The sequence below is a fragment of the Cadophora gregata genome (assembly GCF_030347475.1).
Source record: "Cadophora gregata isolate MNR1 chromosome Unknown scaffold_4, whole genome shotgun sequence".
Classification (NCBI taxonomy): Eukaryota; Fungi; Ascomycota; class Leotiomycetes; order Helotiales; family Ploettnerulaceae; genus Cadophora; species Cadophora gregata.
In genome coordinates this window covers 989,495-1,003,976 of record NW_026695927.1, presented here as the reverse complement: position 1 = coordinate 1,003,976, position 14,482 = coordinate 989,495, and the positions used below count along the sequence as shown (strand labels likewise).

The 14,482-nt window shown below is 49.9% G+C and overlaps 4 protein-coding genes across 5 annotated transcripts; 1 reads left to right on the top strand and 3 right to left on the bottom strand.

Annotated features, from left to right (window-relative positions):
* Positions 1-441: 441 nt before the first annotated feature.
* ONS95_010117 (uncharacterized protein) lies at positions 442-2,213 on the top strand. Of its 2 annotated transcripts, XM_058503687.1 has the most exons (4): positions 442-822; positions 884-1,482; positions 1,594-1,832; positions 1,925-2,213. In XM_058503687.1, exons 1-4 carry the CDS (start codon positions 475-477, stop codon positions 2,206-2,208), a joined length of 1,470 nt encoding a protein of 489 aa, XP_058360400.1. In that variant the 5' UTR covers positions 442-474; the 3' UTR covers positions 2,209-2,213. The 2 variants fall into 2 exon arrangements, with proteins under 2 accessions (XP_058360400.1, XP_058360401.1); XM_058503688.1 differs by having other exon boundaries at positions 1,594-2,213.
* Positions 2,214-2,347: 134 nt separating this feature from the next.
* Positions 2,348-6,408, bottom strand: ONS95_010116 (uncharacterized protein). The gene has a single exon (XM_058503686.1). It carries the CDS (start codon positions 5,012-5,014, stop codon positions 3,371-3,373), a length of 1,644 nt encoding a protein of 547 aa, XP_058360399.1. The 5' UTR covers positions 5,015-6,408; the 3' UTR covers positions 2,348-3,370.
* A 1,248-nt stretch (positions 6,409-7,656) lies between these two features.
* Positions 7,657-9,698, bottom strand: ONS95_010115 (uncharacterized protein). The gene has a single exon (XM_058503685.1). The coding sequence runs from the start codon at positions 9,342-9,344 to the stop codon at positions 7,890-7,892; it is 1,455 nt and encodes a 484-aa protein (XP_058360398.1). The 5' UTR covers positions 9,345-9,698; the 3' UTR covers positions 7,657-7,889.
* A 927-nt stretch (positions 9,699-10,625) lies between these two features.
* On the bottom strand, positions 10,626-12,509 carry ONS95_010114 (uncharacterized protein; the record flags this gene model as incomplete). Its single annotated transcript, XM_058503684.1, has 1 exon — positions 10,626-12,509. The coding sequence occupies one exon, from the start codon at positions 12,507-12,509 to the stop codon at positions 10,626-10,628; it is 1,884 nt and encodes a 627-aa protein (XP_058360397.1).
* Between the last annotated feature and the right edge of the window lie 1,973 nt (positions 12,510-14,482).

Here is a 14,482-nt window from a genome sequence, read left to right as displayed (position 1 = left end):
AACGACAGAGAATTTTGATTGTTAGAGGTTTTGACGAATATTACGTGTTAGCATTGCAAAGAAATATGAAATAGATAGGAGCTTGTTAAAGGATTAAAATAAAATGAAAAGAAATGAAACTGGATTTGGCAAACTCATCAATGGCTGTGTCGATTTTTCATTGGCGAACGTGGGGTCCTTGAATGGAGTATGACACGGGATATCTAGAACCTAAGACGTGACAGACTCATTGGGTGGGAGTGACGTTTACTCAGTGGCGGTTTATTGACGTGAAGTGAGATGTCTCTCCACTACGCGAAACCTTGCTTTTCCAATGTGGAATGTGATATCGGCCATCCTGTATCAGAATGCAAGGGGGTTTATCGATGGCTGAAGAAGCGCGAAAGCAAATCAGAGAACATATCAACTTCACTTTTAAAATACTGTCGTATTTCTTTTGATCTCGGACTTCGCAATCCAGATATATAACACGCTATGAAACGATTTCGGGATTTGCTGCCCAGCTCGTTCGGCAGGCGAGAAGGAAGTCAACACAGCGATGCAGATGCGTCAAGCGAGACACTTCTCGCGAATCAGCTACCGAACGAAGCCCAGGATGGCGAAAAGGAGGAAATTATATATACGCACCAAGACCTTCAGAATGGAAAGATACTGAGAATACAAATCGCTCTTGGGGCCTGGATGGTTTTCAGCTTTTGTTGTATTCTGTATATCGTCCTGTCGTTGACAGACAGAAAGAACAACCGAGCCTCGCCTTCCGACGCTCATGATACACCAAATGTATCCTCGGACATGAACATCCAGCTCATAATTCCAACATTTGTAAGTCTTCATAACCATCCTCATCCCACCTCACTCCATCTCATCCACTGACCAAACCCAGCCCCCACACTTCCCCCAAGTCCTCACCATGCTCCACTCAATGGCCTGCCTCATAACCGACATCTCCTCCATCCAAATCTCCCTAATCCTCAGCTCCACATCCGACATCGTCGCCCTCCAAACCCTCCTCTCCTCCCCCACCCCACCAACATGCACCTCCTCCTACCTCTCCTACAACACCACCTCCTCAGCCCAACTCACCTACCCCCCAAATCTCACCCTTTATAACCTCTACGACCTGCTCCCACCGCAAATTCAAACCCTTACTTCGCCAAACGATACCAGCTCCCTGGTCCGCACGTACGGGAAGTACAAATACCAATCTATCAAGAAACTCGCTGCGGCGGCATACCTGCAGTATGATTACGGGATCTGGATTGATTCGGAGGGGTTGGTGGTAAGGCCAGTGGAGTTTAGGGAGATGGTTAGGGAGTGGCTTGGAGGATCGGGAATGGGGTCAGGGCCGGTGGTGTGGACTGAGTTGGAGGCGGTGGGGAGTCCGAGGAGGAATGAGTGGATAGTGGGGATTAATGAGGGGTGCGCGGGGGTGTTGGGGAGGACGATGGAGAGTTTGGGGAAGAGTGTTAGTTTTTGGCAGGGGTGGGTGATTACTTTCTCGGATTTTGCTGTTAATTTACCCTCTTCCGGTTTTCCGTCTTTGGAAGAAGTTCAAGATACAAGCGATATCAACAGCTGACAACCACGAAACAGATTCACATGGATCATCGAAAAACCCATAATCATGGACATGATCAACCGCCCCTCACGGCTGGATCCCAACATAGACTTCTTCACTCGCCTCCTCAACGCCAAAACCGACATCTTTGAGATCGTCATGTATAAGATCCATATAGCAGGCAGGAAAAAGGAGCAATCATCGAGTAACTCGACGCTATATACGAAATACCGGGTGTTGGATATGCAAAATACATTGATTGATTTTGGACTTGGTTCGTTCTCTTCCTTCTCTTGTTAACCTTCTCTTTCTATTTGAAATCGTCTCCATGATATCCTATTCTTAACAAAGTCACCCACCCCACAGAAGCAGCCTACTCCCTCATCCCCCCCCAACTCGACACCCTCGCCGAGCGCTTCCCGCACCTCATCCTCGCCACGTCCCTCCAAGACCGACTCGTGCAGTTCGTCAAAGAATACAAGTTCTTCTTCATCTGTTTCCACGTTGGGTACCTGTCGCTGATTCCCAGGGAGGTGCTGCAGAGTTTTATGAGGAAGGCGCCCGTGGCGATGACGGTGAGTAATTTGAGTGGGCTGGATAAGGAGGTTATTCCTGAGGGAGGGGGGAGTTGGAATATGACTTATGTTTGATGAGGTGAGGGGAGGGGAGGGGAGGGGTGGGGAAGTTTGTTGTGGATTTAGAATGTACGCTGGAGGGGTTAACAAATGAGGGTTTGGGGGGAGGAGTTGAGTTGATTGCATGTCCTGGAAATGAATAATAGAATTTAGACTGTGACACCGTATCCAGTTCCAAATCAGACCAAACACAAATCAATTTCCGCAAGCCAAGCCAAGCCAAGCCAAGCCCTAGAATTCACATTAATATATTAAATAGAAAAACCTTTTATGTGTCCCAAAACATACATCTACCGACGAAACGAACAGAAAAAATAATTCTACAGACCAAAAACTCAAATCCAAACGCATCTTCACAGAAAGCCAATCTATTTACCTTTTCGTGGGTAGAACCAGTCCCCGACCAAAAAAAAAAAAAAAAAAAAAAAAATGGTGGGAAGTCTTCATTCTCCAACTTCGAGAAGGTACTGCACCAAACACATTGGCAGGAATAATCATCTCGCTCCGAGTAGACGGATGGAATGGGCGGATTGAGATCTTGAGATTAAGCGAGATGGATTTGTTTTGTTTACCTAATGTTTTGGGCTTCGCGTGGGAGAGGAAGAAGGAAGAAATTGTGATTGGCACTTTGAGACCATTGAGATGACGATGTACTACCTGAACGGAGACGACATGTATAATGAAATAGAATTAGCTGGATGAATTATGACTTCCATATCCTATCCTATGTAAATAGAGAAGCGCAGTGCGCCCTTCCGTCTTGCCGATGCCCAGGCTTATTCATGCCTCAGAATGGAAAATCCATCCATCGTCCCAGAAACGCCGTACTCTGATCCCAGATTCAGATCCCGATTCCCATATCTTTAATCTCTTCCTTCCCATATCATTATCGCCAGTGAAGCAGAGCAGACCCATGCGATGCAGTCAAGGTATCGAAACTGAAACCCAAACTCAAACCAAATCAAAAGAAGTGAAAACAAAACGCTTGTTCATCGCTGTACTGTTAATGCCTTGAGGCGAGTCCGCCTCTTTCCATTTTATGCGCCGGTCCTGATATATTTATCCATTCAGCAATAAATAGAACGCAAACGCAAACGCACACACGAATGCATGCTCCCAGAACCGCATCAAAAATCAAAGAGGTAGAGTGAGGAGTGCACCACGGCATCTCATCCCTCTACTGCGAAGGCGTATGTGTATGCGCAACAACCACATCCGGATCCGGCATCTCACTCTCATCCATCTTAAAGCTATACAGCCTAACCTCGCAGTCCTCACTCCCCGTCACCATCTTACTATCGCTAAGCCCAATACACGTTACGGGCCCAGCATGGCCCGAGAAAGTCTTCTCGCATTTCCCTGTCCTCGCGTCCCAGACTTTGACCATGCGGTCTTCGGCGCCAGAGACGACGCGGAGGGTATCGGCTGCGACGGCCCAGACACCTTCAACGTGGCCGAACATGGTTTTGAGGCAGCGGCCTGTGGACACGTCCCAGAGGCGGACGGTGGAGTCCAATGCACCAGTGACCATGTAACGGGGTGGGTGAGGACGACCGCTAGGCCAGTCGTCGCCATATGGTTGTTCGGTTTGTGAGAGAAGGGAGTGGAGATCGGTTGAGCTTGCTGTACTGCTTGTTCCGTCGTCGTCTTCGCCGTCGAGGTCTTCGGGTTCGTATTCAGGAGGTAGGAGGGTGATTTGTTGTACTTGTCCTACATGTGCCTCGAAGATCCGAATTGTTTTCCGGGTATCGAGATCCCATAATCGGATTGTACAGTCGTCGGAAGCGGAGAAGACGGTTCGAGATGCGGAGTCTACTCTGACAGCGTTGACCCAATCCTTGTGTCCTCGAAGACAGAAAGTAGATTTGTCCTCGAAATTCCAGATTTTGACACTTTTGTCCACGGAACCCGAAGCCAGGATGTTACCTTCAAAGTTGACTGCTATCGCTCCTTCTGTATGGCCTCGGTAGGTAGACATGCATTCTCCTGTTCGCCAATTCCACACCTTCAAAGTCTTATCCAGACTCCCACTGATCAGCTTCATATCGTCGAACTGTAAGGCCCGAATTCCAGAAGTATGGCCTCGAAGTGTGCGTAAACATTCTCCGGTCTCGATATCCCAAATCTTGATAGTTGAGTCGTAGGATCCAGTGGCGAGAATATTATCGTCGAATTGTAGACACATGACACCGTTCGTATGGCCTCTGAAGATCTTGGTCGAACACCTGCCGTACTTCCAATTCGTCCCGACCTTGAATCGGTCCTTGTACACATCCTTCCATGGCCGGAATTTCCGCTTGCCGAAGTATGAATCTTCCGGGTTCATTCTTTGCCGTTTGCTCGCTTCAGGTGATGTAGCTAACAAGTCGGATTGGAAGGCAGTGCAATCTCTCTTTGTCGATCCACTTAGCGATGGAGCCTTTACCAGCTCCAGACTTCCACTTTCATCAGGTATTGGTGTGAGGTTAGGTGACCATTCATTCAGCCCTCTACCGGTCGCACGTAATTGTTGTTGGCGCTTCCAATCTCTCAATCTCTTCCTCTCCAGTAATGGCAATCCCCAACCACATTTGATACACTTCCGATCGATATGTTGCTCGCACATCTTGTGCCAGACAACATCGTCGTCTGCTAGTATCCTCCACTTCTGGCTGACCTGCGCCGCCTTACACAACGATGTCGTATCCAGATAGCACAGAATCTTGAACGATATCTCGGAGGGAAGAGCGGCGACGAAGTCGATTCGAATAAGGTCTCGTACAGCGGTGGAGAGGTATGATAGTTGAGGGAAGCAGCATTGCGTCAGGATACCCTGAAGCATGAGGTTTCTGTGTTTCGCGGGTGCAGCAGAGAACAATGACCAGACGTGCGAAATGCCCTGTTGATCTCCTTGAGATAAGGTCTCCAGTTCCTATTAACAGTCAGCTATGTCCTCATCCATTCCATAATCCATCTCTCAACATACCCTCTGCAAGTTCTCCATCGTAGGTTCGTCTGCCGTCCTCCTACATTTCGAGTCTGGCCGATGGCGATAACAGTACTTTGTATTTGGATCCTTCTGCGTTGTCGTCGAAGTAGAGGCCAACCCCATCGGCGCATACTGCTCAGGTATATGCCTGGCTAGAAACGGGGCGACCGTCATGCCTGCGACCTTGCTGGATGAGGATAAAGCGATAGTAGGATCTGTTCCGTCGCCCTCGTGCTGGCGATTGCAGTTATCATGAGAGGGAGGCTCTCCAGACTCTGAGACAAGCACCGCAGCATCCATGTCCATTGTGTGATCTTGCATATCTGCCTGCGAATCTGACGGCATTTCGATAGTCATGGCATGACTGTTGGCCAGAGCGCCGTTGCGTTTCGAAAAGATATGGTGGTTATGGGAGGAATTCTTTGTTCGGCGGTCGCACGATACTTCTATGGATTGGCGCAGGGCCATAGGGTCGGTGTGAGGGATTGACGCCATGTTGGACAGAGATTAGAGGGCAGGACTGGTCGGCGGTCGCTTCAGCCGCGCAGAGGAGGAGAGTTGTACGAGGGCCAGGAGCGCCAGTCTGACTCAGATAGGGAAGCGCATCAATGCTGTGCTGGGACGAAGTCGTGATCGGCCAGGGGAAGAGAGCAATGCTATGTAGGACCAGGTATGTGAGCTGGCGAAGGACAGTGCAGGCAGGTTGAAAGGGAGCGGCGACGAGGTCGTCACTTTTTGCTGGATGGCGTGCTTGTACGAGGCCCGGCGGGATGAGGCGCAAACGAATTGCGATTGCGGTCAGGCAAGGTAGGGCAGGCAAAGGCAAGGTAGGTCTGATGGCAGGGTCAAGTTGGTGCCGGCTCCGGGGTCCAATGTTCCAAGCGAAGGTATGATGGCAGGCCAAGGATTGGCTGTGTCTCTGTCTTCTTTTTTGTCTTACGAGCTTTGTTAAGAATATTTCTGATGGCAAATACCATCAAAGTCAAAATGAGGCAATTATGGATTGCGAATTTTTCGCAGTGAAAAATCAAATATATGGGTTGAGACTCTCCGATCCGTCTCTTCGCTCTTTATTATTACCCTACTATTACGTTCTGGCAGTCATGGGATGGACCTGCCCTGCACCCTCGAAAAGCGGAGGCGCAAAGTGGCGGATCGCGTCTAAGATCCAGGCATCAATAACGTGATTGAGCACGACATTTCAACCCAAGAACTTAATTCGGATTTTTGTTGAAAACGGATTTCCAATTTCCCTAAGTCTAGACAAAGCATAAAGGGTCTGGAGGCGAAACATAAATCCATGCATTGGTAATGCAAAGGGTCGAGGTCTGGCTTATCGAGGCAAGTTTTCTTTCGTGGCATGCATCTCTTCTCTTCATTTTCTCCTTCCAGCCCAACCGTTCTTTTCGAAATTATGTCAGCTTCACATCCAGTTAGCTCTCCCTTACCGCCACATCGAAAGCCGGACTGGGACCCCTGGACCCGAAGATAAGTTCAGCGGGGAGATCATGCCCGACCAGCCTGCAATGCGGGGAAAGGCTGAGTGAGATGGGATGATTCGTTCATGGCCTGTGTTGATGTGTCCTGGATGCAGCTGATGTGCATCGAATCGGGCATTTGTGAGGAGCGAGGAGGAGGGGCAGATGGAGATGGTTGTTATTTCATTGGTGCCACGAGTCAGATATTGCCGAGTTTGTACAGCATAATGAACTCTATCTTCCCCAGAAGAAGGTTTCTTCCCTTTTGAGTATTCTACGGGGAATACCAGGTTTGCTTAAGCCGTTCCAATTAGTACTCATCTGGTACAGGAAGGTATTTACACGTCAACTACTTTCAAGCTGCTCTCTTAAGTACCTATCTCCTGGTGTTTCTTCACCTTGATTTGATGTTCAATCATAAGTACAAGCCGACATCCTCATGTGCAGATCTGATATCATATTTCTCGACACAGGACCAATGGTAGCAACGACGGAACGTAGATTGAGCATCATTGGATATCCACTGGAAAGTGAACCATATGGAACGAGACTGCTGGACACGCAAAACAACATTGAAGCCAATGAGATGAGATGCGGCGGAACAATTCTCTCATGCCGTACGAGTAGCTGCTATAGGGTAATTAGGACACTCCAGAATCATTCTGCAGCCATATACACAGACTTGAACACTGGAATTCCCAATTCGCTTCTCGAAATTATCAGCAACTCGCCTGGCTGCAGCTATTAATCCTTCATTCCATGCACAGAACGTGGGTATGAAGATGAAAGCTAGGCTCGAGCTAGTGTTCAACAGAGGAGTTTCGCTTAGGCATGTGTACAAACACCTCTCCAAAGTCAACAACAAGGAGAAGTTCCTTGCCGAACTGATGACATTACCCTCACACCATAGTTTACTTAGTCTACAGTGCTGAGTGGGGAGCAGTGTATTCTTTCCTGTACAGCATGATTTAACTTGTCACTAAATATAGGAATGAAACACAGGAAAGGTGGAGTGTTTGCATGGATGTATTTGTTCTACGCTGTGCCTTTTATGTTCATGAATTCCCTAGCAGATCTACATAAAGTACAATCAACCCAACTCCAAGCATTCATCCATGTATCATTCATTCGCATACGCAGGCCATGCAATTTGTCCAGTTCCGCTCAAAAGATGCCATCACTCATAATCATCCGTCAATCCGCCCAACTAATCATCATTGTATCGGTCCATCTCCCGATCCCCAATAGACTCAATCGCTCAAACTGTCCCTTCGTCCCCTTCTATACCCACCGCCACCCCCACCATTCCTCTTCCTCCGTCTCTCCTCCGCATAATCGCTCCCCACCGCACTCCCCGCACTCGACAACCCCGGAATAACATGATGATAACTCTTCGTCCCAACCTCACTCCCCTCCTGACTGCCCACGAGGCTCCCCACCTCCTCCTCAATATAGCTCCCGGGAACCCTCTCCCTCTTGGTGGGACTCCTACTCTTCCTCCTCCTCTCCCTCTCCTCCCTCCTCTCCTCCCTCCGCCTCTCCCTCTCCCTATCATGCTCGCTCATGCCCGAGTTGCCGCTCACAACGGTACTATTATCATCTCCGACGTTGAACGAGAAATCTCTGCGTTGCGCAGCCCGGCCTTTCTCTTGGAGCTTGCGGGCTTCGGCTTTGATGCGCTCGTCGTTTGTGACGACTGAGCCGGACCCGGATGATTTACCCCAGAAGGATGATGCGCCGCCTTCGCTGGTGCTGACGACTTTGCGGATTCCTGCGGAGCCGCCGGTGTAGGTATCTTTGCGGTCCTTCTTGACTTTGGTGGGTGTGTTGGTAGGTGTCTTTTCGCGGTGAGATAGGAGTTTAGAAGCAGCCGTCGAGCCATCGTTGGTGTTTGAGCCATCCCAGGAGCTGCCATCAGGCTGTTTATTCAAGCCTCCAACTCTCGCGGGTTTCTCATGGCGGTAAGCTCGCATCGCGTCAGCGACATCAGCGTCAACATCGAGTTCCGTATCCAGTGTTCCCGCATCGCTAGGCGCGCCTTTAGCTTTCTTGACTTTCTTCGGCTTGGTAGTTTTATCCTTTGACTTCTTGACTTTGTGCTGACCAGCGGTAACGTGGGCGGCATATCCCATCTCGCTGCCACCAACTGTACTTCCACCATAACTCTCCGTGCCGAGCGCGCTGCTCTCCTCATCAAAGTCCTTGTACCGATCTACACCATTCATAGCCTTGTTTGCCTTTTTGTTCTTCTTGCGTCCGCCCCAGAGACTGCGTCCGCCTTTCTCGCCATGCACGATACTGCCGCCGCCGAGGTCGGTGCTCTCTGTTGCGCCGCTGAGGGTGGTGCCGTTGGGACCTTTGCGGCGGAGGACGGTGGACTTGTAGTCGTCCCAGTCGTTCTCTTTGAAATAGAAACCGCCGTTTTTGGCCCAGAAGAAGAACCAGATGCCGGTTACGACGAACCCGGCGCCGATGAGACCGATGAGGATGAAGACGGTTTTGTTGGGGACTTTGTCGGGTTCGGTGACGCCAGCGCCGGGGTTAGGGAGGCCGTGGGACGAGCGTTTGAAGAGGGTGGTGGTGATGTCGTTGAGGCGCGTGGTGAGAGTTGAGGGTGAGGCGGATGGTGAGGGAGATGGTGTGCGTGTGAGGAGGGAAGTGAGGTAGCTTTTGAAGGTCGATGCTTGCTCTGGAAGAGGTGCCATTGTTGGTGATTATTCTGGCAAGACTTCAGTAGAAGCTGGATTTGAGGTAGAGATGTTGTGACGATGTGCGTCACTGAGGATCGTGTTGTGCCAATCCTAAGTAAACAGGTGCTTATCGCGGAGTGTATTCGTGGGTCGTGACGCGTAGTTGCTGAAGATTGCGGAGATGTCTTGTGTATGAAGAAGGAGGAATGCAAGTGACGAGTGAACTCAACTTGTGAACCTGTCTCGTGGTATTCCCTTAATCCGAGAGGTTGGGTGGAGTTGGAAATGCGGAAGGCTGGCGATCGGCACTGTTTACTTTTAGCGGCGGGACGGGTGCCACAGCAACACCAAAATTCGCTTAAGTTTAGCACTGCGACCCCTGAACCCGACCGTTACGTCACAGCAGCGCGAAGGACAGGTTCTATTTGTTTACAAGGAGACGAAGGTGAAGTGGATGCAGGCGCAGTGTTTGGAATTATGGTATTTTGATCATTAGCTATTTGCTTGTCTCGGGGGCCCTCTTATCTCACCACGACCAGAAGCTATGCTAGTCATGGAATTCCCCGAGGACATATTCCTCTCCTTGTTCCTGATTGCTCATATCAATCTTGATGATAAATTGCCAGCAAAAGACACACTTCCATTCAAAAGAACTCATACAAATCTGCACAAACTCAAGATACAGAATCTGTACAGATCTATCAATTTCCAATTGCAACTTCCATGTCAACGCCAATTTCCCATGCGAACTATTATATAACCCGCACAAGGAAGCTGGCTATCAGCTCGCCCAAGTCGTTCAATCCATGTCCATAATCCCAAAGATAAAAGATACATGCCATTGCTAGCAATCGATGCATGTCTTTCAATCAAATCCATCCAAAATACTGTCCAATCTGTCGCCAAGAAATAGCCAAAACCAAATGCGAAGGGTATGCAGAATAGAAAAAAGTAGTCGAAAGTAGGTATCCATCATAAATCATACAGTCATACAAATCATATCGAAACAACAGTTCTTCGAAAGTTGCAAATAAAAGGAAACAAAAATAGCAAATCAAGTAAAGCTCTCAAGTGCTCTCTTGGGGGTATAAAACTTTTTCTCCGACTCTTTTTGTTGGACAGAACCAAAAAAGGAGAAAGTGAAAGCCACGAGCCACCCATGATGAAGTCTTTTTGCACAGAGAAGATCCAAGAATCGAATTATCGAAAGAGAACTGAAGATCCTTCTCCGAAAGATCATGCGCTAAATCCAGTGAAACTTGAAATAAATATCATCGCTTGCAAATGAAATGGCTATCAAATGAAGTTGCCGTCCCGGTAATCCTTGGGATACTGTGGTGTGCGAGTCCATGACTCGCCTGATTGCGAAGACATCCTCGATCGTCCTGATGGGCGACTAACGCGGCTCTGACGATCTTCAATTCGTCCACCGCCATATTCCGAGTTGGAGCGCTCGCTGCCGTTTCGGAGGCTTTTCTGCCGTTGGATGGAGATCTCTCCTCCATCGGAGCAATCGATTTGCATTCCGCCGACCATTACTCGTGTTTGTCCTGTGACTTTCAGGGTCACGTTCTCATCATTGTCTCCGCTGCCACTTCTCGTGGTACGTGTTGTTGCCGACTTCTTGTAGTCGCTTTCGTCTCGACTTGCGCTGCTCTTGGTGCTTCGGCTACTGCCACCTTGTTTTCTTTGTTGTCGTCGGAGAACTTCGGCTGTAAGCGGTACTGTAGGACCTCCCCCAACATCATCTTGGTAAGAAGCGGCTGAGTTGAGCTTTGCTTCATATGAGGATCCTGGTGGTGCTCCTTGATATTGAGCGGCTTCCTGCAACTTGCTTTCGTACCCGCGCTTGGAATCGTAAGCATCCGAAGCACCAGCAGAAGATGGGTGCTCATAAGAGCTCTGTCTCCGTCGACCGCTATTTGCTGATTCAATCCTGACATTGCCTAAATCATAAGACACCGAGTGGCGATTGACACTTGGCCGTCGAGGTCGTACCTCCTCGCGATATTCTGGTCGTGTTTCTCGCTCATAGTAATCGCCTGGCCCAGGATCTGATATAGGATCAGAATTGTATACCGAAGTGCGACGAAGAATGCTGGGACGACGTGGGGGAGGCATGGCTCTGGAATCTGCCTCTGCCTTGCTCATGGTTGACGTGGAGACAGGAACTCGTATGCTATTCCTCTTCTCAGATTTCCGTATGGTAGCTCCATCCGCAGCTGAGGTGTACCCATCATCATAGTATCCAGTATCGTAATCGCTATAGACACGAGGGGATCTTGTATCTCGGCTTCCAAATGCAGACGACGTTCTTACGACTGGCTCGAATGCAGTTTGCGACCGAGGGATGTCACCGCCGCCGAACCTTGCTGAAAGGGGGCGCACGGTTGCCTTTGGCGCAAAGTAATCAGCTTGCCCTTGGGATTGTGGCATAAGGTACTGTGGTTGGGCGGACATAGTGTATTGATGTAAATACTGCTGCGGTGCAGGGTATTGGTATGTTGACGTATACTGAGGTTGAGGAGGGGCTGTAATTTGACGTGGAGTGTTGTATTGGGGATCGGCATATTGCATGTATGAGGATACGGGCGAGGGAGGTGGATATGATGGTGTGATTACTGGTTGTTGATAATATGCCGACGATGACAGCGGAGGGCCTCGGTTTCCAGACGGAGTCTGCGCAGCATGAAAGCTCTGTGGTCGTGGGTATGTCTGCGACGTGTGTGCTCGAGGACGTAAAGGAATGGGTTGCGACACAGCAGCGATTCCGAAATGGCTCGGGTCAACTTTGGAACTGCTGGGAATAGCACTCTTTGCGAACCCTCGATTCTCGTGTGCAGACGGTGGTCTGTTGGACTTACGAGGTGATTTCGTACTGCTGCTGGAGGACTTCCGACGTTCAAGTTTCAAATCCTTCGTCATGATCTCGACATGTTGCGCAGCGCTGGTGCTCTGTTCGGCGGGATATTGCGCATCGCTATGCGACTTCGAACTCCTATGCTTGTTGCTGCTCCTCCGCTTCTCTCGTTCCTTTTCCCTCTCTCGGTCACGGTCTTTATCCTCTTGATAGGATACCTTGGGTTTGACAGCAGCAGTTCGCCGCGTATCTCGTACGGCCCTCCCACTGGAATCGTCCACATCCTCGCAGTAAGCCGGTTTCGCTTTGTCAGAGCCCATCTCTCAGCCTAGCGTCGACGATTTGCGTCGACAGCAATGCGCGATCCTGTCGCGATGGCAGGCGGAGGAGATGGTAGCGAGGCAGCGTGCCTGCGGTGCGTGGTTCGTCTTTCTTGTGTTGTTCTGTTGGTGGTGGGATGTGATGTGATGTTCTCCGCCGAGGGACGAGAATAAAATTATATGGGGTGGGTATCGTAATCGAACGGAGAGGGTCGGTACCGGGGGGGAAAGCTCAGACCTTTTGGGCCGCCAGGCGGGCAGGCGGGCAGGCGGGAGGCGGGAGGAGATAGGGTGGATCGCCTTGCGATCAGGCGAGAAATGTGGTGCACAGGCAGTGGATGGTGACGGGAAGCAGCCTGTAGGGCAGAAAAGGTAGAGGACGACGAGGGACGAGGGGGATGTTGACAGGGAATCCTCGTTATCGATAGGCACTTGAAAGTGAGAGTGCCCGACGGCGACAACAACAGTGGCTCGAGTGATCCTCTAACTTAGTGACAGCTGCTTGCCACCCGCTAGGTTGCGCTTCGGACCGTGAAACCAGAGACAAGACAAGATCGGATTGTCAAACCAGGTAAAACAGACAGACAGACAGCTGGCACTTGAGTATCCTGGCCTGGATAGGTACCTGGCGAGTCTGGGTAGAAAAGCACCACGACTCCACAGTCAAAGGAATGAATGTGTCTATTCCGGGCGGATTAGGATTCCCTGTACTCAGTCTTAGACACAGCAGAGCTAGAGGATCCACCAGGGCGAAAAGCGCAACGACACGCCCGTAAGCCGATCAAGCGAGGGGAACCAGAGGAGAGAGACAGTTCTCAGTCCTTTTTTTGCTGAGTGAAATTTTTTCTTCGTGCTTTGTTGTGCTGTGTTGGCGGCAGCGGCTGGTTCAGCCTAATTGTCGTACACGGTGTTGGGTAGCAATGCCCTTATGCAGAGTGGGGATGGGAGTGGGAGAGGAGCTCGCATGGCTATGACTCCCAGGAGAGAGTCGACCGATGCGATGAGGATGGGGTGAGATAGTAGATGTTTGAGTTAGGATAGAGAAGAAGGAGAAAGAAGAAGGAAGGTGTGGATGGATGTGGATGGAATTTAGGTTACGAGGGGATGAAGATGTGGTGGGGGCAGAGAAGGATGGATTGGAGAGATCATGGGGAAGTGCGTCAGTCATTGCACTCGTCAGTCCACGAAGGCTGAATCCCCCCCTCCTCCATCTCTTCCCGCGGTGCATGCGAGAGGGCGACTCTGGTCTGGAAGTCAAGAAGAGTCAGTCACACTGACGAAACGGCTCCATCATCCTCCTCCTCCTTTCTCTCGCCTCTCCTCCTCGTCTCAAATCAGCCGCTCTTACTGCAATCCAGCACGTTGGATTGGTATATTACCTGCTGCAAAGCCAACACCACCTCACACATCCACCAGCCAAGTCTCAACTTGTCCACAATCCAGAAACGGTACATATCTAGATACATAAATAAGCGACATGTTGGGGCAAGTCCATAATACTCTTACACCTCACCGTACAGACAAAATCCACGAAATATTTGCCTCGTGCTTGTACCCATGAATGACTCTCTCCCAAAGTAAATTTACCCCTCCGACCATCCTTCCCAAATTCATGCACTACCCAACCTAACCGTCGCCCAGCCTCCATCCATTTCCAATCCCCATCCTGTGGCTTCAATTCGCACCCCGCCATTCGTCAGTCCGCACCTGTCGTGCTCAATGCTGACGCACCCGGAATATACCCTCCTGACCATCTGATATACCTTTTCTCGAAGCTTACCGAGCAACCATGGACAGCTAAAAGTATTTCTGTCTGCAACGACAGCATCCGTTCTGTTGTCTGTTTCATCTAACGAATAAACAAATAAACAAACAAATCGGTAGACGAAGAAACATTGAGATGAAGATAGAAGTCATTGCTATGCCGGGCAGCAAGAAAAGTTAGAGAGAAAGGTTAAAGGAACCCGACGATT

Bases quoted from the DNA above. Each gene is read 5' to 3' on its own strand.
- ONS95_010117 (XM_058503687.1), top strand. From the start codon at position 475: ATGAAACGATTTCGGGATTTGCTGCCCAGCTCGTTCGGCAGGCGAGAA. The intron at 1,483-1,593 runs GTGGGTGATTAC...ACCACGAAACAG, and splicing joins AGTGTTAGTTTTTGGCAGGG to ATTCACATGGATCATCGAAA. The intron at 1,833-1,924 runs GTTCGTTCTCTT...CCCACCCCACAG, and splicing joins ATTGATTGATTTTGGACTTG to AAGCAGCCTACTCCCTCATC.
- ONS95_010116 (XM_058503686.1), bottom strand. From the start codon at position 5,014: ATGCTTCAGGGTATCCTGACGCAATGCTGCTTCCCTCAACTATCATAC.
- ONS95_010115 (XM_058503685.1), bottom strand. From the start codon at position 9,344: ATGGCACCTCTTCCAGAGCAAGCATCGACCTTCAAAAGCTACCTCACT.